The sequence below is a fragment of the Bidens hawaiensis genome, unplaced genomic scaffold (assembly GCF_021521415.1).
Source record: "Bidens hawaiensis isolate Kalapana, Puna unplaced genomic scaffold, B.hawaiensis_p1.1 tig00023229_1, whole genome shotgun sequence".
In the NCBI taxonomy this organism is placed as follows: Eukaryota; Viridiplantae; Streptophyta; class Magnoliopsida; order Asterales; family Asteraceae; genus Bidens; species Bidens hawaiensis.
The window spans coordinates 9,964-26,101 of record NW_027493645.1 but is presented as its reverse complement, the minus strand read 5'-3'; the positions used below and the strand labels follow the sequence as shown (position 1 = coordinate 26,101).

The 16,138-nt window shown below is 43.0% G+C and overlaps 2 protein-coding genes across 2 annotated transcripts; one reads left to right on the top strand and one right to left on the bottom strand.

Moving 5' to 3' along the window:
• Nucleotides 1–1,696: 1,696 nt before the first annotated feature.
• Nucleotides 1,697–3,364, bottom strand: LOC143567164 (beta-glucuronosyltransferase GlcAT14A-like). The gene is made up of 4 exons (XM_077053642.1): nt 2,878–3,364; nt 2,697–2,772; nt 2,502–2,617; nt 1,697–2,425 (listed from the first exon to the last, which is right to left on the bottom strand). The coding sequence occupies exons 1-4, from the start codon at nt 3,332–3,334 to the stop codon at nt 1,911–1,913; spliced, it is 1,164 nt and encodes a 387-aa protein (XP_076909757.1). The 5' UTR covers nt 3,335–3,364; the 3' UTR covers nt 1,697–1,910.
• Nucleotides 3,365–5,796: 2,432 nt separating this feature from the next.
• LOC143567175 (uncharacterized) lies at nt 5,797–6,601 on the top strand. The gene is made up of 2 exons (XM_077053651.1): nt 5,797–6,108; nt 6,218–6,601. Exons 1-2 carry the CDS (start codon nt 5,797–5,799, stop codon nt 6,599–6,601), a joined length of 696 nt encoding a protein of 231 aa, XP_076909766.1.
• Nucleotides 6,602–16,138: the final 9,537 nt, after the last annotated feature.

The following is a 16,138-nucleotide window of genomic DNA, read 5'->3' as shown; positions in this document are numbered from 1 at the left end:
GTTTAGACACAAGAGTGCTAATTCTAAATTTTTAGTTGGCTCCCATCTATACAAGCTTGTTGATCCAACCTCGGATAAACTGCTATGTTTTGTATGGATTACCTCTTATATAACGTATGAACACGGATTGTGTTGATTCTTATAAAATTATTTATTAAGCATGATTCGTTTTATTAATGGCAATGATCTTTTGTAAGCATGTTTACATTTTAGGGTGGATAGAGTCATCCTGTGACAGGGATTCCTGTCACCACCCCTCCCCCGATTCGATACCTAAACGAGTGGGACGATGTTTCCACTCCATCCCAAACCAAAATTCAACTTTCATCCCCATAATCCTTCCCGCTCTTCTTTGTTCCTCCTCCAAATCAGCGAGTAGTCCCCGATAATCCTTCCCGCTATTCGTTACCACATGAGGTAGGGAGGTGTTCCCGTTCATACCGATCGGTACCCGGCTTCCATGTTTCCGCGCACTCACACCAATCTTACAACCAAAATGGTTTTATGAACTTTTAGGTCGTGCATAAATTATTTATTACCTTTCTGTTTTAGTTTCTATGTGCTTTTATAGTTTTCTCGTGTTTTGCTTGCTTAGACGTAACTATTATAGTTTTATTGTGTTTTACTTGCTTAGATATTGCCTTTTAGTTTGCGCATCAATTATATGTTACTGATTTCATACACTTTTATTTTGAGTATTTGTTGTTTCTTTGTTATTATGACTTTCTTAAATACACTATATTAACTGTTTTATCTAGTTTAATATACTTAAAAAAACTTTAATGGAGACGGGTGTCTCTATGGTATTAGTATTTAAACTAAACTTATAACTATTATTAAGTCTAGAGGTATAAGTGTGATTAGTGTTAAATATATGTTTAGGGTCAATGTGTCATGTTGTAATTATGTAAGGGGTTAGAATGCCAATATGTATACCGGTTATTTGCAATTGCCGTATCCTTTAGAGTGCTCAAGTTAATAGTATATAAAAACCTTAGTGCAGACATTCATTGTAATCGATAATTGTAATTCAGTATATTATTATAATTAGGTATTTCAAGTTTGTGAGGAAGGGCTAGCCCTCGTCTCATTCTACCCAGACCCTAACATATGAGTGAGATTTTACTTGATATGTTTGTTTATATTTCACAACAAATGTTTTTATGAGATTATGTAAATTGATTTTGGTATTTAAAATCATCATGCAGTTGCCAAACACCAATTTTGTATGTGTTCAACTTCCTTTCAAAAGAAAGCCTAAACGATTTAAAGGGTGCCTAGTTAGGACGTATATTATGTAATAAAATGTGGGGCGTGTTAATTAATGTATGGAAACATTGAGGGGGTAAAAATGTAACAATGAACAAAAACAAAAACGTTACACAAATAAACCTTGTCACCAACTCAGGCAAATCCACACCCTTTTTTGGTCAAATCACAAGCAGGTGGGATATAGCTTAACCAACCACTTTATTTAATTGCAACTTATCACAAACAACAAACAACGACGGCCTACTACACTAGTAAATAACGATAACATAAATCACATCTTCTATATACATTCAACAGTAATGACACATTCATCAATTGACCGGGTTCGAGGTTATTCAGGTTCGAGTTTTTTTAGGTATTCTCTAATTAAAGTTAGGGTGGTTTCGGGTACGGTTAAAAAAACACGCCTTTAAAACTATACACATGAAAAGTTATTGCCATCTTCTTGAAATATAACATAATAAAGGGTACACTGAATTCAATCTAAACTGTTACATTATTCATGAATATATCATCCTAAACCATCAACCACCAAAAAATAACAAATATTCCACCCCAAGTACTAATACTAAAACCCGAAACCTCGTATAAATCACGTCACTCGCGACTTATTTATATTCATATCATCGTACACAAAATCATTTACATTGTCGTTTACTGAAATTCGGATTAGACGTCAACTTCATTAGCAAAGTTCTCAACCTCCTGCCACCCGCCCCGGGCCTCAAAACACCAAACCCGTCATTATTCAAACCCGAGCACGTTTCATGCTTAACACCACCCGAACACCACCCTCCATGACTGAAACGGTTAGCCCGTCTCTTCAATAGCTCACGGTCAATTCTATCAAGAACTGCATTATTATGCTTGAACTTTCTTGCGAACGGACGACTGCTAAGAACCATTTTCCTATAGTCACGCGGTCCAAGCAACCTTGGATGCTGTTTAGGTGGCGTGTCCCATGTAATGTAGTGAAGATCATGGTTGACTGTTGTGTTTTTGTAGTCTTTTGAGTTGCATATAACCGTTTGAAAGTATCCTTCAGGCGACGACACGAAATTTGTATAGTAAAGTAGGAGTGTTCGCGGTAAATTTTCCCAACCGACTATACAATATTCCGCAAATGATCTTGATAATATAGTCCACGCCGATCCTATATTATTACCATCACCATCACTATTACCATTACCCTTAATAATATAACTAGAAACCGAACATGAAAATATAACCTGTATATAACTTGAAAGCAGTGGGAAGTGTCCTTTGCTTGATCGCAAACCATATCTCTGATTTGTTTGAACTGTAAAGCCCCGGGTCGATCATTATCGGTTTCCCTCTCTTGTTGCTTAACACATCAACGCAGACGTTTAATACCGAAATCAATAACAACAGAATAACAACAATGGATTCGAAAACATACTTACAATTTCCAACCTAACCGGCTCGTATGCTGTACGAAATTAAGGTGTTTCGGCATCCCAGAGAAGGCCGATATCAGATCTAAAAACATAAATCACAAATCAAATTCAACAACCAATTGCGTAACAATTATTATAAGGTATATAAACAAGATCTAAAAACTAATAAAAAAACCACTCACCGTACCATCTTGAGTGACCAAAGGATAATCAGAAGCGCTAAGATTAATAAACCAATCCCAATCCAAACCGATCCGCAGCAGCATCGACATGGCGTGCAGCGTATTGGCAAGCATAGTGGGGCCTCTATACGTCACACGGTTAGGGTTTCCCACAATGAAGACATGTTGAAACACACGGTTACTGCTAACGAATCTAGCAAGTTCGTTATGCTCGTGTTGAGTGGCTTCGAGTTCTAAGTGGATCAAGTAGAGGTTAGCCGGATGGTAGAGTGCGAGAATGGTGCGTTTGAGTTTGCTAATATCGCCTTTGGAAGCAGAGATCAGGTAGGCGAATGAGACCGGGTAGTAGGGTTTGGTGGTGTTGATGGAAAATAAGGGGTTGAATGTGGTGGTAGAGATGTAGAGGAGTGTGAAGAGGAGTGAGGTTAAAGTGAAGGTGATTAAGATGAACTTCAAACCCATTGAAGATTTGATGGATGGGTGTGAAGATGAGCGTGTGTTTGTGGTTAATGTTAATGTTTGGGTTGCTTTGGCTGGAAGTCACTCTGTGATTTTGATTTGCAGGTATTCTAAATCTGATTTTGATTAGTGTTTTACTTTCTTGATTTGAATAAGACTGGGTTGTTGTTGTAATGATATATATATATATATATATTAATTTGCAACTATCTTTGACAAAATTGTTTTGCTATGATTAATGGCGGGCCAAGATATGACAGTATGGATATTTTGCTACTGGTATGTGTGTTGGGAGTTTGGTTTGTCTTTGTTTGGCACAAGGTTATACTTCGAAACTTAATTCAATGATTAACTTGGTTGCTTCGACTTTGATATGTGTGAAGGTATGTGGATACTATCAATATTGCTTGAATATTGAGATCGGTTTATGGCTATGATGATGGTTCGGTTTTTGGTGTAGCAACGTACCGTCATACCGACCAGAGCCGCCTCGGGTTAACAATTTTATTTTGTACATTCTAAGCGTTTAATTTTTAATTGTGTCATCAGATTCGTTTATGGCCATGATGATGATTTGCACTTTGGCGTGTCGTGGCAACTTATGTTGCAACCGGTGCGTCGTTTTTTATTTTTCTTTAATTAGTTCTGAAAATTGATGACGATTAAAAACGACACCATCGATTACGAATTAGTTGCCTTGCGTTTCCGAAAGAATGAGAATGAGAACTACTGTTATGACTGGATTAAAGAGTCATGAGTTTGGCGTGTTTAATCGGGTTCGGGTATGTCAGATTTTGTTTAATTGAGTTGAGGTAGTTTAGGTGTTGTGTACCCATGTTTCGTGAGACTTCGGGTTAGACTCATAATTGGTTCTTTTAAGTGTCTCTCATGATGGTCAACATTTGAAGCTGATATGGTTTGGATGAATTTAAAAAATTAATTTTATATTTCTTTATGCTATTATGATGGTTTGAAACCGATCAAAGCATATCAAATGCTCCTAAACCAAGTAGTCAAACACTATATAATCACTGCAGAAACTTGAAGCTACATGGAACAGTTTTGTGTAATTTCCCTTATTATTGTTTTGTGCTAAATGTTTCCCATTTCTTTAATTATAATTTGTTTATATCTTTTGAAACAATCTATAGTTGAACACTAAAGCTTTGGGAAGTTGTAAAATGCCCTAGGCCCTAGCATTAATTGAAGTTACTTTAATGGTTATAAAAGGATGTGATGACATACATAGAGGTGTCATACACATTTTGATCCTCATTTGTTTGACAAAAAAATGTTCACAAGCGTGTATGTTTTACTGTCATATTTGACATGATAAGATGTTGATGGATTAAGTTTATCTCTGTTTTGGAAATGTATAATGATATATATATATATAGGTTGCTGATTTTGGCAATTTAGGAAAAGCTAGCTTTGCAGCTGCAAAGCAAAATCATGGTAGACGACTAGAAGTCTTAGGTGTATTTGAAACACCACCAACAATTTCTCAAAACTTGGTTTATCATTTTTCAAAAGCCATGATCAAAATCAAGAATATTCAATGGACTCGATCACCAATATCTAAGCTTCAACCATGTTTCACAACCCCCTGCAACGCGGGGGGTCGAAATCCTAGTTGTTTTTAATTTATGTGTTAATTTAATTGTCATTAATTAACTATGTACAAGAGCAAATGAAGACAAAAGGCGAACAATACAATCATGATTTTTATGGCGTTTTGGTGCTTTTGAAAGACAATTTTTTATAATAAACTGGTCTCGATTAACCGAATCAAAAAAATCATTAAAAGGTTTGCATTTCTTTGGGTTAGGTATTAGGGAAAAATAGTTTGGTTAAATTAGAGTATGTATGATCTTGTCTAGTGATATGGTGTTCTTGTAAATGTAAGGTTGTGAATTCAAGTTCTTATAAAGTCAAGTTTTGTTGTTCAACTATATGTTATACTGTTATAGCAAAGAATCTACCAAATAACATATATTTTAACTTCAAAACACATAAATAAATAGTTTATTGCTAAAAAAGTTTCAAAAACTGTTTTAAAACATCTACCAAACGTCAAATAAAGAAAATAGCGTATTGTTGGACGTTAAAGGTTGAAAGCTAAAACCTCCAAGTCTCCAACAATGGTTTTATAGTTGGACATGATTTTTCTTTCCCTTGTGCTAATATTTTAGCCAATAATTAGAATGTGTTAGAATTTAAGTTTTAATATATATATCTTTATCCTAGTTTATTTTTTTTTATCATTATTTGAATTAGGATACAATTCCTTTATTTTATTATTGTATATATAGAGATATAATCTCTTCTATAATGAAAAAAAAAAACACAGAGAATAGTTCTGTTCTTTAAAGCCGTTGATTTTGTCATGGCATCAGAGCGATTTACGATCACATTATAAACCTACCCAACTTCTAAGCCTAATCACAACTTCCTCTAGTTGTATCATGGCTGGAGACAAACCAGAATCCAGCAAAACCGATAATAATCCCGATCCCAACTCACCGCTCTATATTCACCCCTCAGATTACCCAAAACAACTACACGTAGACGAAACCCTTAATGACCACAACTACAGCGATTGGTCGCAGGAGATGATGAACTTCCTATTCGCCAAAAACAAGGTGGGATTCGTCGACGGAACCCTCAAGAAACCCGAAAAAACCGCAACCGACTACATGCCTTGGATGCGTTGTGACGCTATGATAAAAGGATGGCTCACAACAGCCATGGAAAAAAGAAATACGGAGCAGCGTCAAGTTTGCCGGAACCGCATTTGAAATCTGGTCCGATCTTCTCGAAAGATTTGGTAAAGAAAGTGCCCCTAGGGCTTATGAACTGAAGCATGCTTTAACAACAACACAACAGTTTGGAGCCTCCGTTTCAGCCTACTACACAAAACTCCGAAGCTTGTGGGACGAAATCGAGTCTGTCATGCCCATGCCACGATGCACGTGTGACGGGTGCAACTGTGATATCGGGAAGAAGCTCAATGAAGCAAAGGAGAAAGAGAGACTATATGAATTTCTTATGGGTCTAGATAACGAATTTGGTGTCATTAAGACCCAAATTTTGGCTACCAAACCGATCCCGACGTTAAGCAACGCCTATCACCTCGTGGCTGAGGATGAAAGGCAACGGGCTATCTCTCTCGAAAAGAAACCAGTGACAGAGGCAGCGGCTTTCAAGGCTGTTTATCCACAACGACGGGAAAGCAAAATTAACAGCCTAGACAAGACGGTTACCAAATAGAAGGCTGCGACCAAGGAAAAGAGAACTGATGTTGTCGATCACTGCACGTTTTGCGGGAAGGACGGACACAACAAAGAGGGTTGTTTCAAACGAATTGGCTACCCCGAGTGGTTAAACAGCCTTGAAAGGAAGGGGTAATTGCACACTTAAAGGAGGTTCTGAAGTCAAGGACATACTATTTGTTCCTGATTTTAATTGTAATCTTTTATCCGTTGGGCCATTGGCCAACGATCTGAATTTTGTTGTCTCATTTTTTCCTGATTTTTGTGTAATACATAACCTACACACGAGGAGCTTGATTGGTGCGGGTATTATATCGGATGGGGATGATTAAAGATGAAAGAAAGGCAATGGCGATCACTAATAACACTTGGCATAAGAGGTTGGGTCATGCTTCCGCTGAGAAACTCAATGAGATTAGTTTTCTTAAAAACGTTAATTTTAATAAGATGTGTGATTCTTGTTCTAAAGCCAAACATACAAGATCTACTTTTCCAGATAGTATTACAAAAACCCTTGAATGTTTTGATTTATTACATTGTGATATTTGGGGTAGATATCGTTCACCCTCCTTTACTGGGGCACGATATTTTTTAACAATCGTTGATGATTATAGTAGGGCGGTATGGTTGTTTCTTTTAAAATCTAAACATGAAGCTAGTGGGCACCTAAGAGATTTTCATAAGATGATAAAAACACAATTTGGCAAAGGTATTAAAAGAATTAGATGCGACAATGGTGGAGAGTTTACATCTAATGAAATGTTGAATTTTTACAAAGAAAATGGCATTTTGATCGAGACCACTTGCCCACACACCCCTCAACAGAACGGTGTCGTTGAAAGAAAACACCGACACCTTCTAGAAACGGCGCGAGCACTAAGATTTGAAGCAAACATTCCCAAAAGATTTTGGGGCGAGTGTGTTTTGACGGCCACATACATCATCAATAGGTTACCTTCAATGGTAATTGGGAATAAAACCCCTTTTGAACTTCTTTACAACCGAAAACCGGACTATGATTTTATGAAGGTTTTTGGTTGCCTTGCATATTATAGGAACACAAACACTGGCGGTGATAAATTTGAAATGAGAGGAAAACCCGGAGTCTTCTTAGAATATCCACCGGGGACGGAAGGGTATAAAATCTACGACCTTGAAAAGAAAAAAATAATTGTGTCCAGAGACACAAAATTTCATGAAGATAACTTTCTGTTTAAGCATGTTATTACAGATTGCCAACATGATGACATCTTGGAATTAGAGTTTTCTTCAATAAATAATGTGAAAAATATTGATCATGGGCTAGTTGAAAACGAGGAAGTTTTAGAAAACCAATAACTAGAGCTTAATAAAACTCAAAGCTCATTGAATGAGCCTAATGAGTTGCCTGACACAAATAAGGGTCCACTTAGTGAATCATGTGAAATAGATCAGCCACTAATGGAGCCTAGTTCGGAAACTACCAACACAGCCCAAGACCCACACGATGAATTAGTTTCATAACAAAACTTGGGCCATGAAACAAGTATAATCCAACAGTTTGATAATGGACAAGAAAGGATTAAGAGACAAAGAATTCAATCAACACGTCTCAGAGACTTCCATGTCAAGCTTCCCCCATCCGTTGATCCCAATCGTCCCGTTACCAATCAAAGTTCCTCCACGGTATACCCTCTCTCTAATTTTGTTTCTTACAATAATTTTTCTACCTCTCATAAGGTTTTCTTGGTGGCCATCGAATCAAATGATGAGCCGAAAAGCTTTAGCCAAGCAATGCAGGATGAAAGATGGAAGACTGCCATGCAGAAAGAAATTCAAGCCCTTGAACAAAATGGGACGTGGACCCTTGAAAATCTACCAGAAGGAAAACGTGCTATAGATTCAAAGTGGGTTTATAAGGTAAAGTACAAGCCTAATGGGGAAGTTGAGCGCTATAAGGCTCGTCTTGTTGCAAAGGGCTTCACACAACAAGAAGGAATCGATTACCATGACACTTTCGCCCCTGTGGCAAAATTGGTCATTGTTAGAACACTTCTAGCCGTGGCGACGAAGAAAAATTGGCAAATTCACCAACTCGATGTGAACAATGCATTTCTTCATGGGGATTTAGATGAAGACGTTTACATGAAAATACCACAAGGGTTTTCTAAAGAAGGAGAGACCAAGGTGTGTAAGTTAAGAAAGTCTCTTTACGGGCTTAAACAAGCTTCAAGAAATTGGTACAAAAAGTTTACTTTGTCACTTCTTGAACTCGGCTTTAAGCAATGCAAAGCAGATTACTCTCTTTTCATTCATAAACAGGGAAGTAGTTTTGTGGCAGCATTAATATACGTTGATGAAGAAACACTAACCGGACCCCGGACAGATTACTGGTAACCTGGGGGTTAGATAGATGTTTCCCACGAGGGGTTAGACCCTTGGAAGATGGTTCTTCTGATAACCTGCAAAACAGACACCGTGAGCTCGTCACTGAGAAGGGGGGGGGGGGTTCCTCCTTGTGACCACCCTCCGGCGTGAGAATCAGACTAGATTGCTCTTTAAATATAAAAGTATATTAAGAGATTGCTAGAGCAGATATCAGGTATAATATGATGATAATGTGATAAGATATGATGGTCATACCATTTGTGGTATTTATAGCCGAAGGTAGGTTTCCAAGGAGGTGTGGCCGGCTGCAACAGTGTTCCTGTTCCACCAACAGTGGCTTACGCACGTGCCCTGCTGGTAGTTGGTGGGTAGGCAGCGGCTGATAGTGACCAGGTCTGCTGTGTACTATTCCTTTTCCACCAACTGGCGGCTACGCACGTGGTATGGCAGTAGTTGGTGAGTAGGCAGCGGCCAATAGTGACACAGTACAGGAGCATGCTGCTCGCCATACTGTTGTCAATAAGCTGTCGTATCTTTAGTCAGATCTTTTTCCCATACCTCGTCAGGTACAGTACAGAAGATCTTCCCGTATCGTACGGACTGGCTTATTTGGGCGGGAGTATTCCCCCTCCCGCCCTTGTGCGGGATTGTTCCCGGCTTCGCTCATTCCTTCAGGTGACACTGAGTGATTGAGAGCTAAGTGCTTTGTGCGTGTAGCCTTGCTGCGCGGGTGGCCTTCCCTGATGGCTTGTATCCGAGGCTGCAGGGACAGGCGGAGTCCTTCACCATCGAGAGGCATTTCCTGCGGGACCAGCTTGCGTACTGCGCGTAAGGACGTCACATCTCTGAGCATGGTTGGTCCTGCGGATCCAGTTGGTTTCTGCGCAGACGTCCCTCTTCAAGGTGAGTCTTGCGGGTCCAACTGGGCTCTGCTGGGACCTACCTCTTCAAGTCCCCCCAGTCCAATGTTCTTCTCATGAGTGTTTAATAAAGTGAGGTGAACTTTTGGACTTAAGCAGAGGGTTTTGAAAAGGGTTTTTCTAAGGTTTTCCATGGGGATTCTTCCCGCGGAAGTCCTTGTCACTTGCAGAAATGCCCGAGTTTCCTGCTTGGTCTTTGGGTATGATGCGGGTAGGCTGTAATCTCCTCGCACGTCAGGAGCGTTGAGTCCCACTTGTGTGGATTCTCCATGAGGTTTTGGTGGTTTTGAACATAGTGATCAATTATGTTAAGACCACCAATTCCATCCTGGAGCTTCGAACAACGTAGTTCTCGACGTTCCCGCTATGCGGGGATGTTATTTCCGTTTCCGCAAGCATTGCCCAGAAGATCCTTCTTGGTTTCAATTCCCAGCGGAGCGCTAGGTATGTGAAGGGTTTTGCCTTAACACTGTACCTGCGCTCGTCTTACGGTTATTTTACTTCCAAGGTATTCCTGGCGTCAATTCCCTGCGGGTGCTAGGTTTGTGAAGGGTTTTGCCTTTACACTGTACCCGCACCCGTCTTATAGTTACTTGGTTGCCGAGGTACTTGGCTTCAATTTCCTGCGGGTGCTAGGTATGTGAAGGGTTTTGCCTTAACACTGTACCCGCATCCGTCTTACGGTTACTTGTTCGCCAAGGTTTTCTTGGCTTCAATTCCCTGCGGGTGCTAGGTATGTGAAGGGTTTTGCCTTTACACTGTACCCGCATCCGTCTTACGGTTACTTGTTCGCCAAGGTTTTCTTGGCTTCAATTCCCTGCGGGTGCTAGGTATGTGAAGGGTTTTGCCTTTACACTGTACCCTCATCCGTCTTACGGTTACTTGTTCGCCAAGGTTTTCTTGGCTTCAATTCCCTGCGGGTGCTAGGTATGTGAAGGGTTTTGCCTTTACACTGTACCCGCAGCCGTCTTACGGTTACTTGTTTGCCAAGGTAAGGGGGGTATTTTCCCGCCTACTTTATGATCTGTTTGAATTTTGAATTTTGAAATTCGAAGAGTTGGTGAGGATAAGAACAGTCCAAACATCTGAAACGTCGTGCGACGGTTTCTTCTGACTGTGTCAGATCGTGCAGGAAGTTATGGTGACGTGACAGTACATGGTCATTCCAGACGCTTTTTCAGGCGCGTGGGCGTGATTTTTCGGGCGCGTGGCCGCGAAATTAATGGTACGCGTCCTGTCAACAGCTGTTGCCAGCCTGTTCTTCGCCACGTGTCATAGTTTCATTGCACCTTCAATTTCTCTCTCCTTCGCATTAAATTCACTGCATTAATTGCGATCACTATATAAAGGGGAAGAGGGTCATTTGTAATTCACATCTTCACTTCTTCTCTTTCATCTCTAAGGCGATTTCTGGTGAATACTCTCTTATTCAGTTGAGCATTCCTCCGAAATCGTTTCTTCTTCCTCTGCAATATGTCTTCACATGATACTGAAGCTGTAGTCGATGATAAGAGTACTGCTGGCGAGTGCCAGTGTGCTCTGCCCGGCGATCAGTACCGGTATGTTGTTAGGAAGTTCATGCTCGATCCTCTCGAGCCTGAGTTTCCTGAACCCCATCAGACCGTGTACGATGCCCCCAGTGGCAAGATCGGGGTATATGCTGCATTCTTTGTTTATGGGAACCTTAGGTTCCCATTGACAAAGTTTGTGTATCGTGTCCTGGAGAGGCACGGTGTGCATTTGACCGAGCTGCACCCAATGGCGATCGCGAAGATTCGCCACTTCGAGTGGGTGTGCCGGATATTGGGTGTTGAGCCCTATGTGGACCGCCTGATGACCTTCTATACTTGGAGGTGCATCCAGGGGTGGTACACCCTGACAACCCGGATCAAGGGTTTGAAGATTTGCGCGACCGAGCGCAGTCTCCGATCGTGGAAGCGGGAGTTCTTCTACATTTCTGCCCGCGCCGTCCCCATTGCCATGAAGTTTAAAAATGGCCAAGCCATTCCGAGCCACCACGCCACCAACTACCAGGAGGCGGAATGGTTTGCGAAGATATCCCGGGTCCAATCTCCGGTTTACCGGTTTGCGGAGTCCGGGATGGTGATGCTGGGGATGAGCCGGGTATGGAAGGAGGCGTCTCAGGTTCCCATCCTTCTCGAATACGGTTTGAACTCTACTCCTTATGGTATGTCTTGTCTTTCTTGCTGATATGAGTTTGTCTTCTAACTGTTTCTTTTCTTTCAGAGGGGAACAATTTGGAGTCGCTCATGTACCCGCGGGAAGCTGACGGTCCCGTGCGGGTGGGTACTCGTGCTCTTGACGAGAACGAGTTGCCCATCCTGGAGCAAACAGCGGATCGGTTTGTGGAGGTCTATCCGCTGGGCCACGAGATCCTGAGCCACCGGCGGCCAGGTAAGGCGTTATTCTCTCCTCCACCCCTCAGTGCTGTACCCGCTGCTGGAATTCCTGACATCCTGTCTTCTTCTGAGGAATCCGCAGATGGTCCTCCGTTAGTGCGGAAGAAGAGGGCTGCCGGCGGGAAAGGGAAGGAGAAGGCGGCCTCCACAGCCGATCCAGTGCTCCTATCTGACACTGAGTCAGATAGTGGAGAGGTGGCGGGGAACCCCGGTGGTGAGAAGACCACTGCTCCGGAGGCTACGACTGTTACCTTCGGAGACCCAATGGCGACGACGGTGACCGGCATCAAGAGACCGGCTCCATCGGGTTCGTCCCCGCCCGTCCGTACGTTCAAGCTCAAGAAAACCCGTAAGTACAACTCTTGGCTTTTATCTTCGTAGTTTAATCTTCCAAGTCTTTTAACACTTTTCTTCTTTACGCAGGTGTGGATGTTGGCGCATTCCAGGGTGAGGGGCCGAGTATTGCCTCTCCGCCAATGACGGTAGGCTTGGTCAGCCTACCTGAGGCGTCGACCCAGGCGTCTGCGCCTGCTTCCGCTGGTTCAGTTGCTCATTCTGAGCCGACTGTTCCAGCCGAGATGACGTCACCGCCGGCTGTGAGTGCGATTTTTACAGCATCCTTCACAGAGCCGGCGGTTACTTTTGCCGCGGATTCTGCGGCAGCGACTGCGGCGGCTGCCACCATGCCCCCGCCACCGGCACCGACGGCCGGCCCATCAGGTACGCATGGGAGTACTCGCCAATCTTTGCCACCTTCCCATCTGCCTGACCTTTTGGATGGGTTTCCTTTGGGTTCAGGTGATGGGTTCGGCGACTATCGGCCTGTTATAGACCCTACAGGTGCGTAGGGTTCCTTTGGCCCTTTTTCACTTTTATTTTTTATCATCTTTTCCTAACTGCTTTTTTTTTTTGCAGTGTCGGATTCCAATGAAGTGTATGTTCCGCGATGGAACATACGCCGAGGAACAACCCTTCGTACCCCTGTGGAGTGCGTGGAATCGGCTCGCCACGCTGCTCCCCATGGTGCGTTGGGGGAAGCCATGGCTAGCTACCAGGAGGGTAGGCTAACCAATGAGCTTCGGGTTCTCCAAGCCCGGATGCAGCCGCGCGTCGAGCTGCTTTGTCGTGAAAACGACAAGTTGAAAGCAGCTCGCGCCAAGGAAGTATCTCAAGCGCGGGCTCTTCGGGAGGAGAACCAAAAGTTGGCCGCAGCTGCTGCGGAGAAGGAGAAGGCCTTCAAGGCCCTCGAGGTTGAGGTTCAAGCGCGACTCGAGGCCCGCTCCAAGGCTGCCCAAGCTGTTAACGAACAGCTTCGGCTGGCTAAGGAGACTGCGAGGAACGCAACCGAGAGGGCCACCAAGGCTGAAGCCGTTGCTGAGCCTTTACGCGTGGAGAACGAGGAGCTCAAGGCCAAATTGGAGGCTCTCCAACGTGCTCATGATGCCTTGGCGATGGAGGATGCCAAGAAACTTCAAGAGATCCTGGACCAGAAGGGCGTGCTTGATCACACCGAGCGGAAGCTTAAGGGCGTCGAAGAGGCTGCCGCAAAGGAAGTGCTACTTGCCAACCTTAACAAAAGCGAAGCCGAACGCGCCTGTACCCAAGCTCAAGCCGCCCTCAAAGAAGCTCTGGTTGCCAAGGAATGGCTTCTTCGAGAAGCGTTGTCTCAGGTATGTCTATCTTCATGTCTTCACGCTTTTCTTTGTAAATAGGGTGCTGACACTTGTATATTTTCTTATGTAGGTTGTGCATCGGGTCTTCTCAGAGACATCCTACGACGATGCTATGAGCGCAGCCCTCAACGCTTCTCACGAGGATGGGGAACGGGTCGGCTTCCTGCTTGGTCTAGGGTTTGTTGAAAAAGGCATCCCGCCATCCAACTTCCCTTTGTACAATGTTGATACTGAAGCCATATATGACCAAGCAGTAAATCAATACGCCGCCTTCCCGCATCCAGTGGTGGAGAAGGTGAACCAAGTAGCTGCTGCTGATGATGGGTTAGCTATCCTTAAAGCCTTCCTCGAACCGCCCCGTTCTTCTGATGGAGCGGGTCCAAGTGGAGGCGGCCCTGAAGCTTGATCCTGAAGATCCCTTCCCATTGCTAGGATAGTCTTGTACAGATGTATTTATTTTCTTTTCGTAGGCGGGTAGTTACCCGGCCATTCTTGTAATAATTCGTTTGTGAAATATTAATCTTTTGCGTATAAGATTGTTATTTCCTTCTTTGGGTTTCTTGCTTTATAAACTTATGACTTGCATACTTAGTTTAAATTAGCAATTTTCCAAGTGTAGAATAAGTTAACCTGTTGAACGTGGTTGATAATGGGTTAAAGTTTTGCTTCCTCTTTCGTGATTGTGCGGGTAGTACCGTCACTTGCACTTAGTAGGATGGCAAAACTTTAACCTTCATCTGACCTGCGTGTAGGTTTTCCTCATCTTTTGAGGATAAGTTAACCTTTGAACGTGGTTGATAATAGGTGTGAAGTTTTGCTTCCTCTTTCGTGATTGTGCGGGTAGTACCGTCACTTGCACTTAGTAGGATGGCAAAACTTTAACCTTCATCTGACCTGCGTGTAGGTTTTCCTCATCTTTTGAGGATAAGTTAACCTTTGAACGTGGTTGATAATAGGTGTGAAGTTTTGCTTCCTCTTTCGTGATTGTGCGGGTAGTACCGTCACTTGCACTTAGTAGGATGGCAAAACTTTACCCTTATCTGACCTGCGTGAAGGTTTTCCTCATCTTTTGAGGATAAGTTAACCTTTGAACGTGGTTGATAATAGGTGTGAAGTTTTGCTTCCTCTTTCGTGATTGTGCGGGTAGTACCGTCACTTGCACTTAGTAGGATGGCAAAACTTTACCCTTATCTGACCTGCGTGAAGGTTTTCCTCATCTTTTGAGGATAAGTTAACCTTTGAACGTGGTTCACAATAGGTGTGAAGTTTTGCTTCCTCTTTCGTGATTGTGCGGGTAGTACCGTCACTTGTACTTAGTAGGATGGCAAAACTTTACCCTTATCTGACCTGCGTGAAGGTTTTTTCCTGTTATTGGGTTTGTGCGGGTAGGACCGCCTTCCCACGCAACGACTTCACGTAATGTGAATGCCGTTACCAGTGTTGCATAGTTTAACCGTTCGACGCGCCGTTATTGATAGGTTATTATTCAGTTTCCTCATTATGATTCGTGTGGATAGACCGGCACTTTCATTTTTGGGTGCTGAACTTCTCCTTCAACTGACCTGCGTGAAGGTTTTGTCCTGTTATTGGGTTTGTGCGGGTAGGACCGCCTTCCCACGCAACGACTTCACGTAATTATGCGGTGAAAGCCGGCATATTAGTGTTCAGAAAAGTAAAATCATCAGCTTCGATGTTCTAAAGAGAATCATTTCCATTAGAAGTGGCTCTTGGCCTTTTCTTTACAAATTGGAATTGATTTACATGCAAATTGTGTAAATGAGCTCCCTTCCATGTTGGGATGGGAGTGCCATCGAGCCGATACGCACCTGGTTCGGGATCTCGTTCTTTACGCAGCATGTAGTCTCGACATTGAAGCTGGAACTTTTATTCGTGTTTTCCCCAGCTGAGGTTCTACACGCACCCGCCTGCTCAGCCTTTATTGCGCCACGAGGTGCGCGAGCGTCCCATCTCTGACAAATGCTTCGACCATGTCTTTTACGTCTATGCATTCTTCAGTGTTGTGGCCTTTTGTCTTGTGAAAGTCACAGTATTTGCTCCGATCAGCATCATGACGATGTCGGATTATTGGAGGCTTTGGCCACGGGAGCTCTTCAGTAGCGAATATCTCAGTGACGCTCTTGGTGAGTGGCGTCCA